The sequence below is a fragment of the Columba livia genome, chromosome 12, assembly GCF_036013475.1.
Source record: "Columba livia isolate bColLiv1 breed racing homer chromosome 12, bColLiv1.pat.W.v2, whole genome shotgun sequence".
NCBI classification, from domain to species: domain Eukaryota; kingdom Metazoa; phylum Chordata; class Aves; order Columbiformes; family Columbidae; genus Columba; species Columba livia.
This window is the reverse complement of record NC_088613.1, coordinates 8,032,694-8,053,705: the sequence shown is the minus strand read 5'-3', so window position 1 is coordinate 8,053,705 and position 21,012 is coordinate 8,032,694. Positions and strand designations below refer to the sequence as shown.

At 42.7% G+C, this 21,012-nt stretch overlaps 1 protein-coding gene across 11 annotated transcripts in view; it reads left to right on the top strand.

Moving 5' to 3' along the window:
• PLS3 (plastin 3) overlaps positions 1-20,546 on the top strand; it is a 52,829-nt gene extending 32,283 nt beyond the window's left edge. For 7 of the 11 annotated variants that reach the window (XM_005500476.3, XM_065077665.1, XM_065077667.1 and 4 more), the window contains 14 exons: positions 5,543-5,706; positions 8,078-8,207; positions 8,639-8,771; positions 10,058-10,139; positions 10,820-10,985; positions 12,547-12,689; positions 14,151-14,246; positions 15,029-15,224; positions 15,830-15,908; positions 16,580-16,694; positions 16,813-16,946; positions 17,645-17,768; positions 18,229-18,353; positions 19,188-20,546. In XM_005500476.3, the coding sequence (XP_005500533.1) occupies positions 5,543-5,706; positions 8,078-8,207; positions 8,639-8,771; positions 10,058-10,139; positions 10,820-10,985; positions 12,547-12,689; positions 14,151-14,246; positions 15,029-15,224; positions 15,830-15,908; positions 16,580-16,694; positions 16,813-16,946; positions 17,645-17,768; positions 18,229-18,353; positions 19,188-19,320 (1,820 nt within the window). In that variant the 3' untranslated portion in view covers positions 19,321-20,546. Of the gene's footprint in view, positions 1-5,542; positions 5,707-8,077; positions 8,208-8,638; positions 8,772-10,057; positions 10,140-10,819; positions 10,986-12,546; positions 12,690-14,011; positions 14,039-14,150; positions 14,247-15,028; positions 15,225-15,829; positions 15,909-16,579; positions 16,695-16,812; positions 16,947-17,644; positions 17,769-18,228; positions 18,354-19,187 lie in introns of all 11 variants that reach the window. The other 4 variants (XM_065077661.1, XM_065077663.1, XM_065077664.1 and 1 more) reach the window with 1 other exon arrangement.
• The last annotated feature ends 466 nt before the right edge of the window (positions 20,547-21,012 follow it).

The window sequence follows — 21,012 nt, the reverse complement described above, 5'->3', positions numbered from 1 at the left end:
GACTCTCACTGGGAACTTCAAATAGCATCTCTAGTGAATGTTGGACTAAGTTGGAATAAGGCTGCTATATAAAATGAAGCCTTTCTTTCATCTCCCTGCTATCTAGAAGACTTGCAACCCAGCTGAGAAGCATGGTTATAGCAAAGCCCAGCTGGTTGGCTTCTAGGGTGTCATAAAGGAGATGTGGAGAGGAGGAAGTATCTCAGGGTGGTTTCATGAGCTACATGGGGTTCCTGGAGACCTGCTGTAACTCTAGCATGAGGCAAGTTGTTGCTCAGGTTATGTAGGTTGATGGGACTTAAAAGATGTGTGTTTGACCAGGTTTTCTGTATACAGCTAGACTGTATTGAGATATCCAGTGATGCTGGAAGGCAGTGAACTGTGCTACTACATACTCTGTCACCACTTACCTTCTAGTGGCATGGAAGGGATCCCCTCTCTCCCATGCAGCTGGTGTGCTGCACTCTGACAGCCATCAAAACGCAAGAGTCCCACAGGCTCCCTACTGCTTACTGGAAGCAGCCGATAGGCGAGAAAATATGGTTTAAAGTTAGCACTAAAGTCAGCCACAGCTCACATGAGCAGCTCTCAGCATCCTACAACCATTTGTACTGGAAGTGATCCAAGTGGTAAACAGCAGTGGGGAAAAAAGCATTTGAACATCTGTAAAAGCAGATGTATGCAGGGGCATAAGAACTGTCTTGACTTTAAATGACCCACAGGTTAGTGGGAGCAGGTTGCTCCAAATCTCAGCTGATCTCTGAATTTGTTCTGTAGGACAGGAATGGGTATGTATGTACTTGGCCAAGCAGTGGCACTTCATAAGGGAGGTATGGCAGAACAAAATCTGCGAACTTGCTTTGTTTATTTGTCTTCCTTCTTCCTGTTTCTAATAGCAGAGATAAGCATCTTTTCTGGAAAACACGAAGTACTTAAAAATCGTAACCCAGCTGAACACTTTGTTCACTGCTGCAAGGTGGTAAAACAATGCTCTGAAATGTTAGCTTAAGGCAAATAGGGATCTGTGATCCTGCTAGAGTGTGTCCTGCTGAGCATTTATCCTTAAAAGGGAATGTGTGGGTTACTTTCCCCTCTTGCATCCTGTTATTTAAGCTATTTTAAGAACTTGTCGGTCGGAAGCTGAGCCAGAGCTTGAAGCAGCTTCTGGGTTGTGTTTATTGTGGCTTTGCTGGGCCACCTGCTTATGGGCAGAAGATGGTGCTGTACATCGCTGCAGTGACCTCTGCAGGGTTGGGATGCTGGCGTGCATGCATCTTTCAGTAGAAACAGGAAACTTCAGATGTGCTGTAGTTTCCTTTCCACCAGGCAGATTATAATGAATCCAGGCTGTAGCTTGTCTGTTAAAATAATTTTGCTTTCTTCCATTAGTAATTCTGGGCCGTAGGCCGAAGGATTTAATTTGGGATAGCTTCTATTTTGACAGCCTCTTCAGCTGTTGAATGCCCTTTCAGATTTTGTTAGAGAGGGGATTTTAGACCACCTTCTGTCTGAGGTCTGGCTTTGTTGCAGGACATCCAGCAAGGCACCATATGGTGGCCCTGCAGTAATACTGGAAATAATTATGGAACTTGCTGGTGCTGTAAAGGAGGCTACTCTTTTTTTTTAATGCTGCTAGTTTGTACATTTGACTGTGATGCCAGAAGGAGAACAGAGACAGCAGGAAGTGAAGCAGCAGCTCCCCTGTGGGATGGGGGTTTCAGGCCTATTTGTCATGTTTACAGGGCTCAAGGCTATTTGACATCTTAAGAGTAGAATGGGTCTGTGTTCTACTATGTAGTCAATCACTAGTTAAAATTACTCAACTCTGCTATCAAGCCAAAACCATGGACTACCACATCCACTGGGCTTTAGCACTTAAATCTGCCTTTCTGTGCCCAAGAAACTACAACTTGAAATGAGAGCATCTTTACTGCAAAACCAGTGACTTTGTGTAGTGTCTTGCAGTTGCACCAACAGACATGGCTTGCTCATAAATTCCGTTCCCAAAGTGTCTGGGACATAGATGCCCTTTCACTCTATGAAGTAAATCAGTGATTTTTTTTTGGTTGGGAGAACTTAGGTCCTGAGACCCAAGGATTCTGATTGAGCTAATGTGCATTACTCAGCAGTGTGTGCCCTTCACACTTGATCACATGCTGGCTATCAGAGCCCAGCGCAGGTGCTGGGAGCCACTGGTGTGCGACTCCTCCTGATGGGCAGTACCTTTCCTGGTGCCATGCTCCTGAATCACATGTTCTCACATCTGATTGTGTGTTTCAGGTGGCTTTTTGTGCTGCGGAGCTGCTAAATTTTCTTTTTTTTTTTTTTTTCTTGGTTATTTTAATTGGGCAGAAGTAAATCTTTCTTGAACTGTGCAGACCCAGAGGACTGTGAAAACACTGCTTTCCAAGGGTGAACAAACCCCTCAAAATGGACAGATGTTGACCCAGATTGCAGTAAATTCCTGATACCTGCCCTGTAGCCAGGTCCAATGCTTTCAGGCTGAGACTGAGGCCTGCTGAGCAAGTGCGAAAGACCAGACAATAGCTTGGGCTACCTCCTCGTTGCATTTCAGTCAGCGTTTTTAAGTTTATGGCTTCGGTTCTGCAAGCAAAGCAACAAAAATGCAAGGCTGGAGGTTAATTCCTTGAACTAGATTGTACGCTTAGAAGACACGCAGGGCTTCCTATGTAAAACTGACTCTAAACAGGTTTAAGCATCTATGCAGAACTGAGCTCTAAACAGGTTTAAGCATTGTTTTACCTGGTGCTTCTCTCCAGTGAATTGGAGGTGTGGACTTCAGAGCTTGGTTCCCTGTTGTCTCACCCAACAGGCTTTTGCCTCACAAAATACCATATATTGTGTTTTTCCCATTCACTTATGAATAGGCTCAGACATGGTACATGCAAGCTTGGTTCAGAAACACTTCTGAATGCTTAAGCTAGATGTGTCAAATGGAAAACCTTTACCAAATAATGAATCAAAACCACACCTGTGATCCTATCAAGGATACAGTGTGTATTTTGAAGTCTTATTTTTCTCTGTCCTTTGCCTACAAATATTTAGGTAGATGTAAAACTTAGATTTTTAGGTGGTATTGATTGGAAGAAGTGATAAATTGTAGTTTCTGGATTTACATGCTTACTTTGGCAGCATGGCAAAGGATTGTGGTCGGTTCAATCAGGCACAGGCTAAAGCAATGAGTGTTGGCTGTAGGCGTGCTGAGGGTGAAAGCGAAGTTTAATTTCGGGTCCATAGGCCCTAGAGATTAGCAAATCCCTTCTTGTCTGATTTTCTTCACTGGCTGTGGGGCGGAGAAATGATGCATATTCTGGGGTTAGATTTAGTAATAAGAAAACTATAACAGAAGAAGCTGTGATTTATCTAGAGGGGAAATAGTTTGCTGATGACATCTCAGGCAGGACTGTTTAATAAAGCTTGCCTTTGTAAGTTTATATTCTTTTGGAATAAAATTCTGAAATCGAAGGCCAGGCAGCAGCTTGTTGCTGTCATTAATCATTGGCCCAAACCACTTTATTTCATCAGCATTATTGTAAATACTGACATTTCATAAAGTAGTTTAATGTATTTATTAATCCACTGGAATTGATGTGCTTCTTTAGCTTGAGAACTAGGGACTGGGTTATGGTAGGGAGAACAGGTTTGTTCTGTGTTACTTTGGGTGTTTTCTAATAAGCATTTGAATTTGACTTTCGTGCTAATTTATAAAAACAATTTTAAAATCCACGTGGGTCTGGAAAATGAGGAAGGTTGGGGTGGTGGTGAGGACATGCTGCTTGCTGGAACATTGCAACAATCAAGCTGTGGGTGCAGCTCTTCCCTTGCGCAGCCCTTGGTCTGTGAGGGTGTTTGGGCAGCAGAAGCTGTTGCTTGAATAGAATTTAACTCTATGGCCTTAGGGAGAGGCTGCTGCCCTATAAATAGGAAAAAAAATCCTCCTGTGCAGGATATGGGCAGAACAGGGGCTGAGTGCCTTGATGTGGCTTTTGCAGCCAGTGGGGATAAGGAGCCATCACACCATCACAACACTAGGAGCTCTGAAGGTGGGGGAGAAGGTACTGCAGCTGTTTAAATGCAGAGATTGCTTGTTTCGCTTCAAAGGGCTCAGCTGATGTCTTTGATAAGGGCACTGTGTCGACTTTGCAGAGCCTATGGTTGAATGTTGATGGTAGGAGACTGCCAAACCTTCACCTCTTCAGCCCATCCAGGTATTCCCCACCAGCAGCAGTCATCCAGGGTTGGTATATCCCCACTGCCCCAGCCTTGTGGAGGAGACAGTAGTTCTGGCACTGAATTAACTTCCCTGGGCTGTCTGTGCCACTTGCTGACAGTAAAGGGATTTTAATATCACAACTGAGCTGATAACAGCACAACATGCCCTGAATCTCCACCTCTCCAAACATGCTGGACGGTCACCCTTATGTCTCAGGGTGGGAATCTGGGCCATCTGACTGCTTCAAATGCTCTGTCTGCTCGTGGACCCAACTCTGCCAGAGCCTGGCTACCAGCCACACTGTGAACCACACTCTGCTCACCCTGGTTAGCCTGAGGAAGGAGAGACTCACCCTGTCCTGTCCATGGTGACAGCAAAACCTCACTTGCCTGAAGAAAGGCTGGGGCTGCTACATTTGCCCTGTGCAGTCAATGGATGTGATGACATGACAGATGAGATCCCAAAGGGGTTGGGATCTGTTGATGTGACAAGCTCCAGATTTACACTAGATTCTTCTTTTCCTTCTTCCCACATCTAGTAGGCGATGATGTCTTGCTAAGCATGTAGTACTGCTGTGGCTTGGTGGTTGACTGTCAAAGCAAATGTCCTTGCAGAGCATTCTTATGCAGCATTAAAATATCTGGCTGCAATTTTCTCTCGGTGGTGAACGGATAACATCCTTATCAACATGATAAAAAAATGTAACTGCAGAGCCAACTTAGTGTTTTCAGTTCAGAAAGTAAGAAGTGCTGTGTTTCACTGCAGTCTGTTTTTAACACACGAAGTCAGCTGCAGTTAGGTGTAAAAACAAAAGCTCTGGAGATCATTTATGAAAATACACATCCTCTGTTGTGAAACTGTTACACCAGACTTGGTCATGTGTGCCAACAACCATCCTGGTCAGCTCTGCTTTGAAGGTGCCGTTGCGCAAAGCCGGGAGACCTCACGGCTTGTGCTGGGACCCTCTCTGAGAACATGTCATATGTATCTACCACATGCCTTTGATTCCTGGTGTATTCTTGGTTGTGTCCATTGAATACTGTACTACTTGGGCTTTGTATTTTTGGTGTGGGCATCCTGCTGTGTGTGTCCTGCACAGATCTTGCTTTCAACAAAGATAAATTCTCTATGCAATGTGGCCATATACAAGGTATGCCAGGGGATTCCTCCGTACCTCCATATGTTGTAGATGTCCCCAGTGTGCAGGTTACTCTCTGTTGAGCACTTTTCTCTCACACCATCTGGAGCTGATCCTGTTGGGGTAGTGGTTTGTTTCTAAAACCTTCTCTTTCCCCTTCTCTTCCTCAGACCTCAACAGCAATGGTTTCATCTGTGACTATGAGTTGCATGAGCTCTTCAAGGAAGCCAACCTGCCTCTTCCTGGGTACAAAGTCAGAGAGATCATCCAGAAACTCATGATCGACAGTGACAAGAATAAAGATGGGAAGATTAGTTTCGAAGAGTTCGTCTATGTAAGTGGTATTTCTGAATTTCCAGCAACCGGGGGAACCCCTTTTAGACAAATCTAAGGAGGAGGTTAGAAGAGGTTGAACCTGGCTTCTTGACCACTTACCCTAATCTCAGTTTTCTTTCTGCAAACTAATCACTTTTGAGGACTTGTTATGTAAATATAAGTTGTTTGTACAGATCTCTGCATATGACTGGTCTTCTGTGCTGTCACTGCCAGCCTTTAGATTTGGACAGAGGGGAAATATTTTGATTTTTAAACAAAACAAACAAAACCACAACATCGACAAAAAATCCACGTGCTTTTCCTACATGTTGGAGGTCGAAAGACCATTTCCACATGAGGTGACAACTGGAAAAAAGATTTCCAGTTCTCCAGGCTTACAGCATTGGCTGGACGATACTCAGTTTTTTTCCAGACACATCGATGAATTCTTGTTTTCCCAGTGAAGCAGTATAATTTCCTTTCTCAATTTAATGCGACTACAAGTATTTGCTAAAAATTTGACACACTTGGATATTCAACCTAGATGCTGATGTAGGAAAATTCAGATCCATTTGTTGCCTTAAAAGGAAAGGAGTAACAATATAGGAGAAGCAGGAGGATGGGTCTAACCCTCAGGCATTTTTCTGTAGAAACAGGGCAACACTTCTTCTGAGATACTGGTTCAATATCTGTCCCATCATACTTTTTATACTTTGACTGAATGCTGAAAGGGTAATAAAAGTATGCGCAGTACATTGAGGGAGCTGTCTTCATGTCAACAATTTTTCTCAGAATTTCTTCATTTATCTTCACCTTCTGTTCCTTAATTGTTTTCAGACCCTCTGAACTTTTGAGTTCGGAGTCAACTAGTAAGTCGGAGTTTGTTTGCAGTTTGTGAACACTTGCATGTTGGGTGCATGTTTCAGCTGTTGGTTTGAGCTGGTCTATAACTTTAACTTTGCACTAGGAAGGATGAAATAAACCGCTTCAGTCACATTTGAATGGTACCAATGATCGAGTAAACATGAAATATCTTACAGGCAACTAAGCTATATAGTAGAAGCAATGATTTGCTGTACGATTTTTGCAAACCGAAGTGTTGCTGTTTTTCTAACTCTGAGCACTTTTGCTGGTGTTTATGGTACAAAGGATGACATGAACTGACTTGAGACTGGGGGCAAGTGACTTAGTGGTACCTCAGCATTAAAGCATGTATTTTCAAAGAAGGCATGTGATACCAATAATTAATCCAGCAAATTTTTGAATAAATAAATCTGTATCAAACTCCTTATGTTTAAAACCAAGCAACCAATGAGAAAACCCAAAACTTTTGAGCTCTTGAGGCTTCACTCAGCTCTGCCTGATCACCAGGGTAAGCAAAACCTCTGCATGCCATCAGGAGATGGTTTGACTGTTCCACATCATCATCTTGACCTGCCACCTCCCCTATGTTAGGGCTGGGGAAGGCAAGGTGTGACAGCCAGTGGGCTGGCCCTGTGGTGGCACCTCCGCAGCCAGGTGGTCAAGTCCCCTCCTCTCTTTTAAACACAAGCACTTTGTTGTTCTGCTTTACAGTGCTCGTTCATTTCCCTTTTCTGGGTAGTGAGAACCTGCATAGGTTTCATTTGTGTTTTCTGTGTGGTTGAAACTAATTGGGCTAGATTTTGAAGGAGTTACTGTAGGCTTTCAAGCCATTGAATGTATTTCTTTCAAACAGTTGCTCAGTTCTGTAGGACATCAGGGCCACTAATATTAACATTCAACCTGCACAAATGGCACATCTAATATTTCTGTGCTAAAACATCTCTTCTGCCCTCAAACATGAGGGTGTTTCGTCAGTTAGCCCAAACCCGCTTTAGGGGGAATCTTTACCTGGAGCGCTCACAGTTGCACATTATTGCATATTTGATTTGACTGTTAGCACTTACAGAGAATTGTTTCTTGGGTTGTGGACAGTGTCTTGTGTGTGAGCTGAAGTCACAGTCACACGAGCATCTGGCTTATGCAGGAAGGTTAAAATTGCACAATAGCTTTCTCAACTTTGGTCCTGTGAAAACTGCTGCATGTGCACCTGCTGTCAGACTGCAAAGGTTTCACTTTTTGTTTTTCTCATGGTCTCTTGAAAGCTACTTGAAAAGGTAAATGTATGTAAGGTACTTCATGCCTAATGCTTCTGTTTCAATAGTCACTTGCAATATGCATTTGAGAGAGGGGAATGACTCTCTGCCCACTATCCATGTTAAATCTAATACCGCCACACCCTTACTGGGCCCTTCACTTTTGCCAATTTTACTTCAAAGTTTGCTTTAAAGCCAAGAAGAAATAGCTTCTTGTGTGTTCCTTTTATTTTATGAAGTTCTTCTTGTCTAACAGAGCAACTTAAATTGTAGATTTTCCAAGAAGTGAAAAGCAGCGATATCGCTAAAACGTTCAGAAAGGCAATTAACAGGAAGGAAGGAATCTGTGCAATCGGAGGCACCTCGGAGCTCTCCAGTGAGGGGACGCAGCACTCTTATTCAGGTACCACTCTGTCTTTCGGCTCCTCTCTTTGCCCAAAATAGTAGATTTCTACTGCCCCGCCATGTGTTGGGCTTTTGATTTTCAATAACTAAATGATCTCCTGTCAAGGCAAGAGCAGGACAGGATTAGAGGGTAATGCGAGATTAGCAGCCTATAAATTAAACGTGTGCTTATTTGTTTTGTTAACTGTGCTTGCTGATGAAGTCCTTGTGTCACACTTGAATATAATAAAGTTCTTGAGGAATGAGTAATTAACAAGAATATTCTGGTTATTGGAAGCAATATTTCTTTAAACTTTATATGACTAATACAATAGTGTGGTAATGACAGTGGGGCTTTATTTCCCTGGGCTACTGTACACTGATTTATTTTGGAACATCTTTGCTATGTTATAAAAAAGCCTGTATTAAATTTACAATTTGTTATCTTAGAGGAAGAAAAATATGCCTTTGTAAACTGGATAAACAAAGCCCTGGAAAATGATCCCGACTGTAGGCATGTTATTCCAATGAACCCAAATACAGATGACCTGTTCAAAGCTGTGGGAGATGGGATTGTACTATGGTAAGTCATGATGGCTTCTGAATTTAAAAAAAAAATATTCAAAATAACTTCCCCAAACTGTATTTAGAGGAATTTTCATCTTATTCTAGGCTGTACTTGTGGCTACTCTGTGTACATAATGTTTTGCACATATAAAAAGGGGCTCAGTCACACAGGTTTTCATTGTCATTGTGTGATGCTTCAGCTGTGATGCCAACTTCATGAGCTGGTATTTTTGTCTAGTGTGTTTGTTTGGGCTTGAGACTGAGTTTGTTAAAGGGGAGAAGGTACCTTGAGGGAGCAGAAATTGTCCTGGCGCAAACTCAGCCTGCTGCCAGGTAGCTTGAGTGAGGGCAGATGTGTTAAATAGCCCATTTTCTTGCATGTTTAGACAGACAGTAGCCTCTGTGGGAATGTTAATGACCTTATGAATTAACCCCAAAATGGATTTTCTGGGAATCCTCTTGTTGCTTTTGATAATAGCTGCAGTAAGTTAGTAAAGTAACTCATTTAACTGCATGCTGACAAGTAGAAGGCATCCAAGGCTGTTAAATACCAGCCACCTTCTATATATGCGGTTTCTTTTGTTTTTGTGGTTTTGTTTTGTTTTTTAAACGTAAATGAATTCATATAGTGGAGAACTCAGTCAGCCTGGAATTTCAGTAACTCTATATCAATATGCAGAAGATGTTTAGTGGACTGCCCGTTGTCTTTAAGTTCTTTATTTTTTCTTTAGCTTGTGACTTTTTTTTTCTAATTTCCCCAGTTTCAAGTAATTCAGGTCTTCAGGTGAAGACTGAAATGAGTGGCAAGTAGTTCATAATGTAAAGTAAAAACTTGCCGTATTTTTTGTTGACTAAAAATTCATTGTGCTCATGTGCTCCCCACTGAGCTCTCAAAGTGCTTGTGCTTTTGGGGGGCAGTTTTTTCTTGCCAGCAGTAGTACACCTTTACAATAGGAGGAAATGCATTTTTTTACTAGAATCTGCAGTGGATGTCAACAGAGAATGAGTCTTTGCTAGTACAGTGACTGCACTGTGAATAATTCATTGGCTCTTTTTGCTCCAGCAGCTGAGATCAGTAGTAGCTAGTAACATGTTTAAGGTTTCAGGCTTTGCTATTAGTTACAAATACATTCTTGATAACATAAATATTAATTTCTTATTCATACAACCTTGATTTAAAAAAAATACACAAAACCAAACAGGCAAAAGGAAATTTACTGCTGTGAATATTGTACCAGTTTATTGAGTTCTGTTGAGATTAAACACTAAACATTCAAATATTATTGTTTTTCTTCCTGCCAGCAAAATGATCAACCTTTCTGTTCCGGACACAATTGATGAAAGAGCAATTAACAAGAAGAAACTCACACCGTTCATAATTCAGGTATAATACATTTCTGTACTTTTTTATGAAATTCATATCCAGATAGAATTAATGAAAATTTAACCTGGTGACTTGAGGGATTATTGTGGAACTCTGGAAAGGGGCAATTTTATAATTTACACTTAAATATTAAGAGCAGTTTTGTACTGTGCAGAATTGACAGTCTTAGTACTGTAGGTACAGTTGAAAAGACACAAATGCTAAATTAATGACAAATGGGTGAAATGGCTGGAATACGGTGTGCACCTGGTATTGCTGTGGTGATTATATACAGTGCTGTCTTTTGAAAACAAGATGGTTATTGGCATTGGGTCTCTATAACCATTTCACGGTACGACAGGTTGTCATTGTGAGGATGCCTCTGTGTGTGTGTGTCTGTGTATAACTTAACACTTCTTCTAGCCTCATTCTTGTTGATGCCACTAGATGTGACTGACTCAGAGGATGAAACTAAATACCAGAGGCTGAAATTAAACCCTGGTGCCTAGTTCTGTTCTCATTGATTCAGCCTGCTGCCACCACGGCTCTGTTAAACTTCAGGCAGAGAGCGGCTGGGAGCGTTTCCTTGAGCTGTTGTTGTTTGAGCAAGGACGAGGGGGAAATTTCCACTCCGCTGGCACTGGATGAAAAGCAAATCAGCATCTCTTCTGGCTGTGTCTCACTCGCTGTGCTGTTCACAGGAGAACCTGAACCTGGCGTTGAATTCTGCATCTGCCATTGGGTGTCATGTTGTCAATATTGGTGCAGAGGACTTGAGGGAAGGGAAACCCCACCTGGTCCTTGGGCTTCTCTGGCAAATTATTAAGATCGGCTTGTTCGCTGACATCGAGCTCAGCAGAAATGAAGGTAAATGAAGCTATAAGTGATTACTTCTAAAGCATGAATGCAGTGTTGTATGCGCTGTCACCTCCAGCCCCATCGCTGCCTCTTCCCTCCCCTCTCCTCATCTCTGCTGAAAGGCGAGTGATCACCGTCAGGTTCATGGGGGCATTTGCCAAGCCGAGTGCTCTCCAGCCTCTTTATAGCTGTGAAGCTGGTTCAGGTGGGTGAGTTGTGCCATCCTGGTAACCTGTGTCTGCCTTGGAGAACTGGCTGAACGCACATCTGTATGTTGAGATGCATCTTGGCTCGAGCCTTGTGGTGTGAATGAGTGTGGTGCTTTGGGCTTCCTTGGGCTGGACAGGCTCTGCTGGTGTGATTTAGCCTGGAGACAAGGAGACTCAGGGGAGACCTTGTCGCTCTACAACTATCTGAAAGGAGGTCGTAGCATGGAGGGTGTTAGTCTCTCCTCCCAAGTAACAAGCAAGAGGAAATGGCCTCAAATTGTGCCAGGGAGGTTTAGATTGGATATTAGGAAAAAATTCTTCAGGGAAAAGGTTGTTAGGCATTGGAACAGGCTGCCCAGGGCAGTGGTGGAGTCACCATCCCTGGAGGGGTTTAAAAGATGTATAGATGAGGTTCTTAGAGACATGGTTTAGTGCTAGAGTTAGAATATGATTGGACTTGATGTTCTGAAGGGTCCCTTCCAACTGAAATGATTCTGTTATTCGGCCACAGGTATGTAACAGTATTAAAAGGTGGCAAAAGCTGCTTGCATCCTTTTAGGATTATAGACAACTGCACAGCTTCCTCAAACCAAAAGCAAACAAACACAAAACAAAACAGAACAACAAAAAAAAAAAAAAGAAGAGGGCTTTCACTCTTTGGGAATGTGTTCACAATGACTTGGTTCTCCTAAAATCATCCTTGCTACTGTCAGTGGTACAGCTCAGCTCTCCCTTGGTTCTTGGTGTGGGGGGTGCTGCAGCTCTCCCCGTGTGCTCGCTTGGTCCTGCACGACAGCCTGCAAAATGTAAAGCTTAACTTTTCAAATCATTCAAAGAGCTCTATTATTCCTGCATGGGCTATCAGAGCACCCAGATGGATGGAGGGGCTCCAGTATCTTTTATTTTAACTTCCCAATTGTGAAGTGGTAACATGGTTTCACCTAGATCGAAAAGTTGCGGCAAGGGAAGCACCAGCCAATTAAAAGTGTGCTTGTCTTGATTTCTCTGGCTTTTTTTAACAGTGCATATGAAGCTGCTTGGAAGCACTTTTTCATTGAGATAGAGGCGCATTTACATTTAGCTTACTGTCATCAGTTTAAAAGACTGTGTATAAAATCTAAATAGTTTTGTTATAGAAGAAAATGGAAAGTATTTTTTACACACAGTTTTCTTGATCATTCACACTCTTTGTAACAACCAACCGGGGAAAACTCCACTAATATCCAGATTATTTTGACTTAATCAGTAGTTGGTATTGTCCCCAACTTCTCCCCCTGAAATGCTGCTGCAGCTCTAATTCTGCTGTCCAGGTTTGTCTCTTGAAAACTCCTTCCTTCCCCTCACAAGTATTTTTCTTCTAGCACTGGCTGCCTTACTTCGTGATGGTGAAAATCTGGAGGACCTTATGAAGCTATCCCCAGAAGAACTGCTCCTAAGATGGGCCAACTTCCACTTGGAAAACGCAGGCTGGCACAAAATCAATAACTTCAGCGCAGATATTAAGGTACCAAGAACTATCCTGGCCTGCACATGCCTGGGAAAAGGCTGGGAGGCGTCCAGGGCTGTGTTTGCATGTGTGAATGATGCCTTTCATCTGCAGACAGGATCTTTCTTAACCTTAACACCCTGAGCAGATTTAACAGGGGTTTTATGGGTGGTATATTTAAGGTATCACAGTGCTGTTCTCTCATGCCATGAGGTTAAGCCCAGTGTTGAGCTGCCTTGAATGTTTTCTCCGGTGCTACTGGGACCCTGCTGCAAAGCTGTTGCACGTTTTAATCGAGTATGAAACTGGTATCACTCATGTTTTCAAATGTTATTAATCCATCTTTTTTGATGGAAAAAAATTTCAATGATGTTCAGCTTGTTCCAGGGATGCAGCAAAGCATTTCACCCTGAGAGTGTGACTTCCACACTCTTGGCAAGTGATGGCATTTCATCCAAAACATCACTGGCTGGACAGAGGAAAGGAAACAAGACCCCTGTACACTGGGCTGAGTAGAAATGGGAGCAGGGAGTCTCACAGCTATTTTTGAGATGTGAGAGGGTGGCTCTCTTCTCTCAGCACTAGTGAGAACTATTTCTCACCAGGGTCATGACTCCTGGTCAGTGTGGGGTTTTTGGACACTGATCCCAGCAGGTTTCTGGAGCTTATTCACATGGCCAGTGGTTTTGAGGAGGAGAAAGAGGACTGCAGTGGACTCCATGTTAAAGGACTGTTAGGGTGGAAAAAATAATTGATAATTGAGATCCATGGGAAGCTCAGAGCTTGCCTGCATGTGCACACTCACACATAGTCACTTGTATTTCCAACTTCAAAATTATTACAGCTTTGCTGATAGTTGCTGGCTTGTCTAGTGCAACCCCTAGGCTGCCAGGGTATGCTGAGATGCTTGTTAGTATTGAGGACTAAACGGACTTTCGGTTGATAATTACTGCAGCTATTTGCTTCTTGTAGTTTCTGACCATCCCTGGGCTCTCTCCTTTAAGCTATTCTATTAATAGCTAATGGGCAGGCACAGGAGAAAACATCCAGATTTCTTGTGATCAGTTTTTTGTCTGGACTTTGTCTTCTCTGAGCCATTTTCATAACTGCTGTAGCAGTAGGAGTTGTTGTCTTGTTGAGGGGATAGGGCTGCCTTAGGGCATCTGGCTGTGGGGGCTGTGACAGCGAGCAGCACAGGGTCACTTTCACAATACAGCTTGCAGCAAAAGCAGCCTTCAAATAGTTAAACCCCATAATTTTAATCTTAAATATTTCTAACCTTTTCCCTTTCTGTTTCCTTTTCTGCTGCCTGGATTTCTGCCATCATGGTCTCTTTTAAGCTTACAGATTTTGGTAATTCAGTAAAGGTACATAAGCCAATTATGCACAGTGACTTATTAAAGATGAGCCTGAAATGAATTGTTATGGTGTATTCACTGCTGTACTGGAGACCTGAATTTTCTTTTTTATGCATTTCAGGATTCCAGAGCTTATTACCACCTCCTCAATCAAATTGCACCTAAAGGGCAGAAAGAAGGAGAGCCTCAGATTGATATTAACATGTCAGGTTTCAATGTAAGTATTCAGGCTGTTGTGTCCTCATGCTGTACTACCTGTACCCTATAATTGCCCTGTGACATCTAGGTAACCTGGTATCTTAATTTCTAGAGCGTATAAAGTGTCAATGGCCTTACGCGCACCTCAGGTGTGTGCTAAATGAGTGGTTGTTGCAGGCCTGATCACTACCCACCAGTTACCATATAAAATTAAGAAATTATCTGTGGTTTTGTTCCATTTGTGAGCATGCTGACTTCTGCTTTTGCACCACTGAGTTCAAAAAGCATGGAAGTTGGAAAGTGTATAAACTTGGAAAATACCATGCTAGGTAAAATACCAAGGAAAACTGGGACAATTGCAAACAATGGTTTTAAACTAGAAAAGGGGAGATTCTGGTTAGATATGAGAAAGGAACTTTTTACAATGAGGGTGGTAAAACACTGTCCCAGGTTGCCCAGAGAGGTGGCGGGTGCCCCATTCCTAGAGACATCCCAGGCCAGGCTGGACAGGGCTCTGAGCAACCTGAGCTGGGTGAAGATGTCCCTGCTTATGGCAGGGGGGTTTGGACTAGATGAGCTTTGAAGGTCCCTTCCAACCCAAACTATTCTATGGTTCTATAAATGACATCCACAGCAGCAGGGTTTAATACGCATGCTTCATCCCTTTGCTTGATTAGTGACCGATGCCCAACAAAAGCAGGTGGAGTGGTGACATTGCCCCAGGTAGCAGCTGGGAGCTTCCCATCTGCTTTGTAGCCCGATCTCTTCCATGATGGCTCTTGTCTGTTCCATACCTGGCAGGAGAAGGACGACTTGCGGAGAGCAGAGTACATGCTTCAGCAGGCAGATCGGCTTGGCTGCCGGCAGTTCGTCACACCAGCTGATGTAGTTAGTGGCAATCCCAAATTGAACCTGGCCTTTGTTGCCAACCTGTTCAACAAGTATCCAGCACTTACCAAGCCTGAAAACCAGGACATCGACTGGACACTACTGGAAGGTGATGGCCATATCAGTTTACAAAATTAACAGGAGGGAAATATCTAAAGTAAACACTTGTGTCACAGGAGGCTGTGCCCAGGGGAGGTACCTCCACTGAAATAACACCTATGATTTGAGGCTTCAGTGCTGCAGTGGTTGTTTACTCATTTGGGGCAGATGAGAATGGTACTTGGCAGCCTGTTCAGCTACTCTGATGTGGAGTGGAAACCTGTAGAAGCACTGCGAGCAACCCATCAGCTCCTGTGACAGAGCTAGGGAGTTGGTTTTGCCATTTCCTGCGATGGGCAGGAACACCCAGTGACATAGCGAGATGTTCACAGTAGCACTAATTGTTGGTAGAACTGGGGTTAGGGCTTTGGCTGCCTGGCTCTCAGCTAACACCCATGTGAAAGACCTTACTGCTAAATCAAGCTGATATCTAAAACTAGATAGCAGGGCAACCCTCTTCCTTTGAAAAAATTATAGTAGAAAAAAATACCCTTTTTCTGCTCAAAAACCTAATCTATGAACTATGCTGTTCAAAGCTCCCTGCCTTGCAAGGTGAAAAACCTTGCTCAGCTTTGAGCTTGCAGAAGTTGCATGAAACTGTTTTCTCTCATCTAGGAGAGACACGTGAGGAACGGACCTTCCGCAACTGGATGAACTCCCTTGGTGTGAACCCTCATGTAAATCACCTCTATGGGTAAGGATCAGGCTCTTGGGAGAGACCCAACTAGATCGGACTAGAGACGTATCCACAGCAGTGTCCTGTTGCCCCTGGTGCCAAGCAAAGAGCTTGAGAAAGGGTGATGGAAGGGAGTGGGAGATGCTCACTGCACCCTTCCTGCAGTCCGTAGCTTAGGGTTTGCTGAGCCAGCACTTGACAGACTCACAATTTACTTTAAGGGCTGTGAAGACAGTTTGTTTATTTTCCCCTATCTTGTGTAAATTGGTACCCTGAGATCCCAATACATTCAGATCTGCTTGAGCAACTGTGTTAGTGCAACTGGAACTACATTGCCTCTCCCCGGGTTTAGCCAAGACATCATAGTTAAGAGGCAAGATACTCAGGGTCCCTGTACTCAGTGGTGAGAGGTGGCTAATTTGGGGTTTTATGTAGCAAAATTCTTCCCTGAATCTGTTGCTGATTACTGTGCTAAAACCTGATTTAATTCAGCAGCTAGCTGATGTTAAGCATGAAGCAAGCATTTCTCCTGCCCTGAGAACTACAAAATGTTTTGACTTTTTTTCTTTTTGGTGTTGTTAGAATAACAACAACCTGTAAAGAGTAGTAATGTGGTAATTATTCTTGATGTGACAGAGAGTGCATTTAAATCTTGCAACATTAGACTTAATCAATGTTTTTCACTTTAGTGATCTCCAAGATGCACTGGTAATACTACAGTTATATGAAAAGATCAAAGTTCCTGTTGACTGGAATAAGGTTAACAAGCCTCCGTACCCTAAACTTGGAGCAAATATGAAAAAAGTAAGCATTTCAAAATACTTCAAAAGAAGACACAGACATTAAAAATTTCTATTTGAGGCTTCCAATCATGTGAGTGTATTTGTGAGTGATTTTCTGTTTAAACTCTCTTCCTGTGTAGCTAGAAAACTGTAACTACGCTGTAGACTTGGGAAAGCATCCAGCTAAATTCTCCCTGGTTGGCATTGGAGGACAGGATCTGAATGATGGAAACCCGACACTGACACTAGCCTTAGTCTGGCAGTTGATGAGAAGGTAGGACCCATCTCAAATATGTAAAACTTATGAATGGAGTACAGAGTTTGGGAAATTTTTTGCCATGAGAGTACTGCAGCGCTGGAACAGGTCACTCAGAAAGATTGTAACACCTCTGTCCTTGCGGGGTTTCTGACAGACAGTTGGACAAAACTGGCAGAGCTGATCCTGCTGCACATGGGAGGCTGGAGCAGAGACCACCAGAGAACCCGCTGGTGGATCTGTGAACATCCTGCTGACCAGGATCACTTCTCTCTCGCCTGCTCAAGTCTGGTCCATGTACAGAAACTCTAATCAGGAAGATTTACGCAGTTTTTATGCTCTAACTTTCAACTGGAAATCGAGAGAGAAACATTCCAGGGCTGTTCCATAACCCCCTTCTGCACTGGAATGGGGGGAAGGAGAAACTTCATAACAGATAATGTTGATAGTCCTTGTGATCATCAATTATGTGAGTTTATATTAAAGGACTTGAAAGGCTAGAAAGACTAAATGCTTTAACAGAAGCCACACGTCAGGTAAGGTAGATGATTCTTCCTTTTTGTTCAAGGAGTTATTAAAGTAAATAAAAAAGGCAGAGCTGAGACTATATGAAGACTTTCCAAGCTGCCATCGGCTCACATTGCATCCTGGCTGCACGCTCACCAGGGCTTTGCCCAGGCTCTGTGCCTAATGTTATTCTCTCTGCTGGTTCTCAGGTACACGCTGAATGTCCTCGAGGACCTGGGTGACGGTCAGAAAGCTAATGATGACATTATAGTCAGCTGGGTAAACCAGACCCTGAAAGAAGCTGGCAAGTCCACCTCCATCCAGAACTTCAAGGTGCAGGTTCCCTCTTGCATCCAAAAGGAGAGAGGTGTCCAAAAAGTATTTCCTTGGCTGCAGGAACAGCAGGACATCTTCGGGGTTTAAACAGGACAGCATATGGTCTCTGCTGGAAACAAAGTGGCTTCAGGCTACCAGAGACACAACTTTTTAGGGCTGCCCACAGTGGCAGTGATGGGGCAAGAAAGCTGAGGGCTTGGCAAAGGAGGGGGCGGTGGTCACACTTCGACGTGCTTCATATTTTCAGAGCATTTGGAGTAGATTGGAATAATGGCCTTATGTTATAACCAAAGGAAAAGCAGCAGTTTTGTTTTCCCAGTGGTCCAGCACTAACGCTGTTGCTTTGAAATGGCTTTTATAAGCTTGTTTTGCTGCACGTTGCAGAGCGGCTGAATTGAGGTGAGAAGTCTGCTTTCAGGATTAGGAATTCATCTTTGTCTGTCCCTGTGTTCTCTAGGACAAGACTATCAGTACAAGCTTGGCAGTTGTGGATTTAATTGACGCTATACAGCCTGGTTGTATCAACTATGACCTTGTAAAGACTGGTAATCTATCGGAAGATGACAAACAAAATAATGCTAAGTAAGTTGACTATCTCAAAAGCTGGTTTGCATTGAAAGAGTGTGCCTTGCATGTGCTGGCCGTAAGCCACAGGTGTTTTTACCAGTTTATTACTGTGGTTCCCAATCTCTTTTAACACTGTACCTTTTAAACAGACAGCACTTCTTAAAATCTAATTGCTGTACTTGTCTGTAACGCTGGAGGGAGTAATTGTCTGGACTCTTGCTTGTTGAGAGGAATGCAGAACAGCTCCAAGCAGTTCTTAGCAATGATGTTCTGTTTCTCGCCTTGTTTGTTCAGGCATATGAAGAGCTCAGCCAGTGGCTCAGGGTTTTGAAATTGTACTCTTGTGTGTTTCATGTCTTGTTGAGTCATCTTAGGTTGTCAAGTTTAAAGTATGCCTATTAAAACATGCCTTTGAAATGTGTGTTCTGCAACTGTTCTGCAGTGACAGAATGACAGCAAAGTTTCTTGCAGATAATAGTCTTGCTCGATTATTCTTAAGGAGCAAGCAGGGGGGAAATGTAAATGTTAGCTGATTAATCCTTGGTTATACATGCTATCTATTAGCCCTGATAATTATTAATTACAATTTTTTAAAGCTGGTGGTAAATCTGATGACATTCAAAAGTCAATTTGTGCATTAAAGACACTTTATTGAGGAAGAGGAATACAGCAAAAGATCAGAAAAAATTTATGAAACAAACATGTGGTGTGATTGGACTGTTGCACATCTTGAATCTTAGTAAAGATGATAGATAATAGGTGAAATGGTGTTGGATAGGCCAGAAGCTGACTTGTAATTTCTTGGAAGCAGTCTCAGTGCTGACCCTCTCCTCTTTCTGTGGTGAATAGGTATGCTGTGTCCATGGCAAGAAGAATTGGTGCCAGAGTTTATGCGCTTCCAGAAGATCTTGTGGAGGTGAAACCAAAGATGGTCATGACCGTGTTTGCCTGCTTGATGGGCAGAGGAATGAAGCGAGTATAAAGGGGTTGATCCATACAAAGAAAAAAAAAAAAAGCAAAATGCAACAAAAACCCAACCTGCCACCCTGGGTGCATGAGTAGCAGATCAGCTCTGACCATGTTGAAATGCTGTTGGCCTAAGAACTGTTGAAGTTCAAAGGACTTTGTTTTGCTTTGCAAGACAACTCTTATCAAAATTCTCAGGGAGAGGAGTTTTAACCAACAGATGTGCTCTTTTCCCAAAGGAAAGTTTAACTTATCAAGAGCTCACAGAAATGCATTCATAACAGTCCTGCATCTTGCAATATTGCTCTGGAGCTGTTTTCACTCCATTATTTCTCAGATACTTGGTGCGTGGTTTTTTTTTAACCCTTGAGGGCTATAAGGTGGTTGGTATGAGTTGTAATGGAAACAAATATAATTTCTATCTGCAATCTGGTTTAATTTCTATCATAGGTCCGAGCATATTCTAGGTTTGACCACTTCCATAACTTTGTGGGTAAAGCTACAGTACACATGGCAACCTGCAAGCCAGCTCGCAATGCTAGATGAGAAATGTGTAATTAGGAAGATGCATCTTCCTTTGGTATCCTCTGTACATGGTGCTTTTTTATACATCTGACTATTTTGATTACCTTACAAATAAACATAGCAGGTTTTTTCTCTTGCTGCTTATAAAAAGGGTGGGTTTTGTTTGTTTGGGGTTTTTTGTTTGTTTGTTTTTTTGTTGTTTTTGGTTTTGTTTGTTTTTTAAAAGTTATATTCCATATGAGAATACCACCATACTTGGACCTCTCAGAGTAACATACGATATCATGTTCCTTACGGCACAGTTACACCTGAGAATGGAAGTGAATGCATTTTTGTATGCATCTTGGTTCAGTTCTGTGCACCTAGAAAATAATTTTTACAAAAATCTGCATGAAAACTATAACTTTTTTATTTAAAATGCTGTTGGATATAAAACCATACTACATTGTGGGGAGGTTTTATGCAGGGAAAAGGCAAATGTTATAAACAGTAGGGTTCAACAAGCTGAATAGCAAATGTGCTGGAACATAAAAGTATTTTTACAGATAAAAGGAAGCATTGTCGCCAAAGAAGGAAGATGCTGTATCTGTAGGATTTAATATTATCTTGCTTTGGCAAGCTGTTTGCTGTATTTGAGATCATATTGCTATTCCAAGCTATTCGAAGTGATGTAATATGGTGGCAAAGCATTAGTTGAAATAAAAACATTTAAATACACGTTTATCTCCTTACTTACACTGACACAGCATGGCAGCACGTCCTCAGTTGCTTTTAGCTTTCCTTTGGTTGATCTTTTTACACCAGGTCTGCTGATCTGTAAGACACCTGAGAATCGGCCTGTGCTTGAGGAGCTCTTGCCTTTTAAAGTGGGCACTGGCAGCACAGTTATTCTCCATTTGTGTTTTAGCGAGACTTTGTCTTAATGGCAGCTTCTGTGAAACCTTGCTTTTAAACTCTTGCTGTGTGCCCAAAGATGGTGTCTGTGGGTGTAGGAGAAGACCTCGTGTTAGGGCAAAACCCAGGAGGAGGAAGAAAAGTTGTTCCCTGTGTCAGAAATGTGCTATCCTGGCTCATTTCCAGAAATCATGGGTCTGGGGTTCTAAGTGGCAGCTACCACAAGCCTGGCATGACTTGGGTCTCAGGGTGCCATAGTGGGAGAGGGGATGCCCAGCAGCCACTGGTT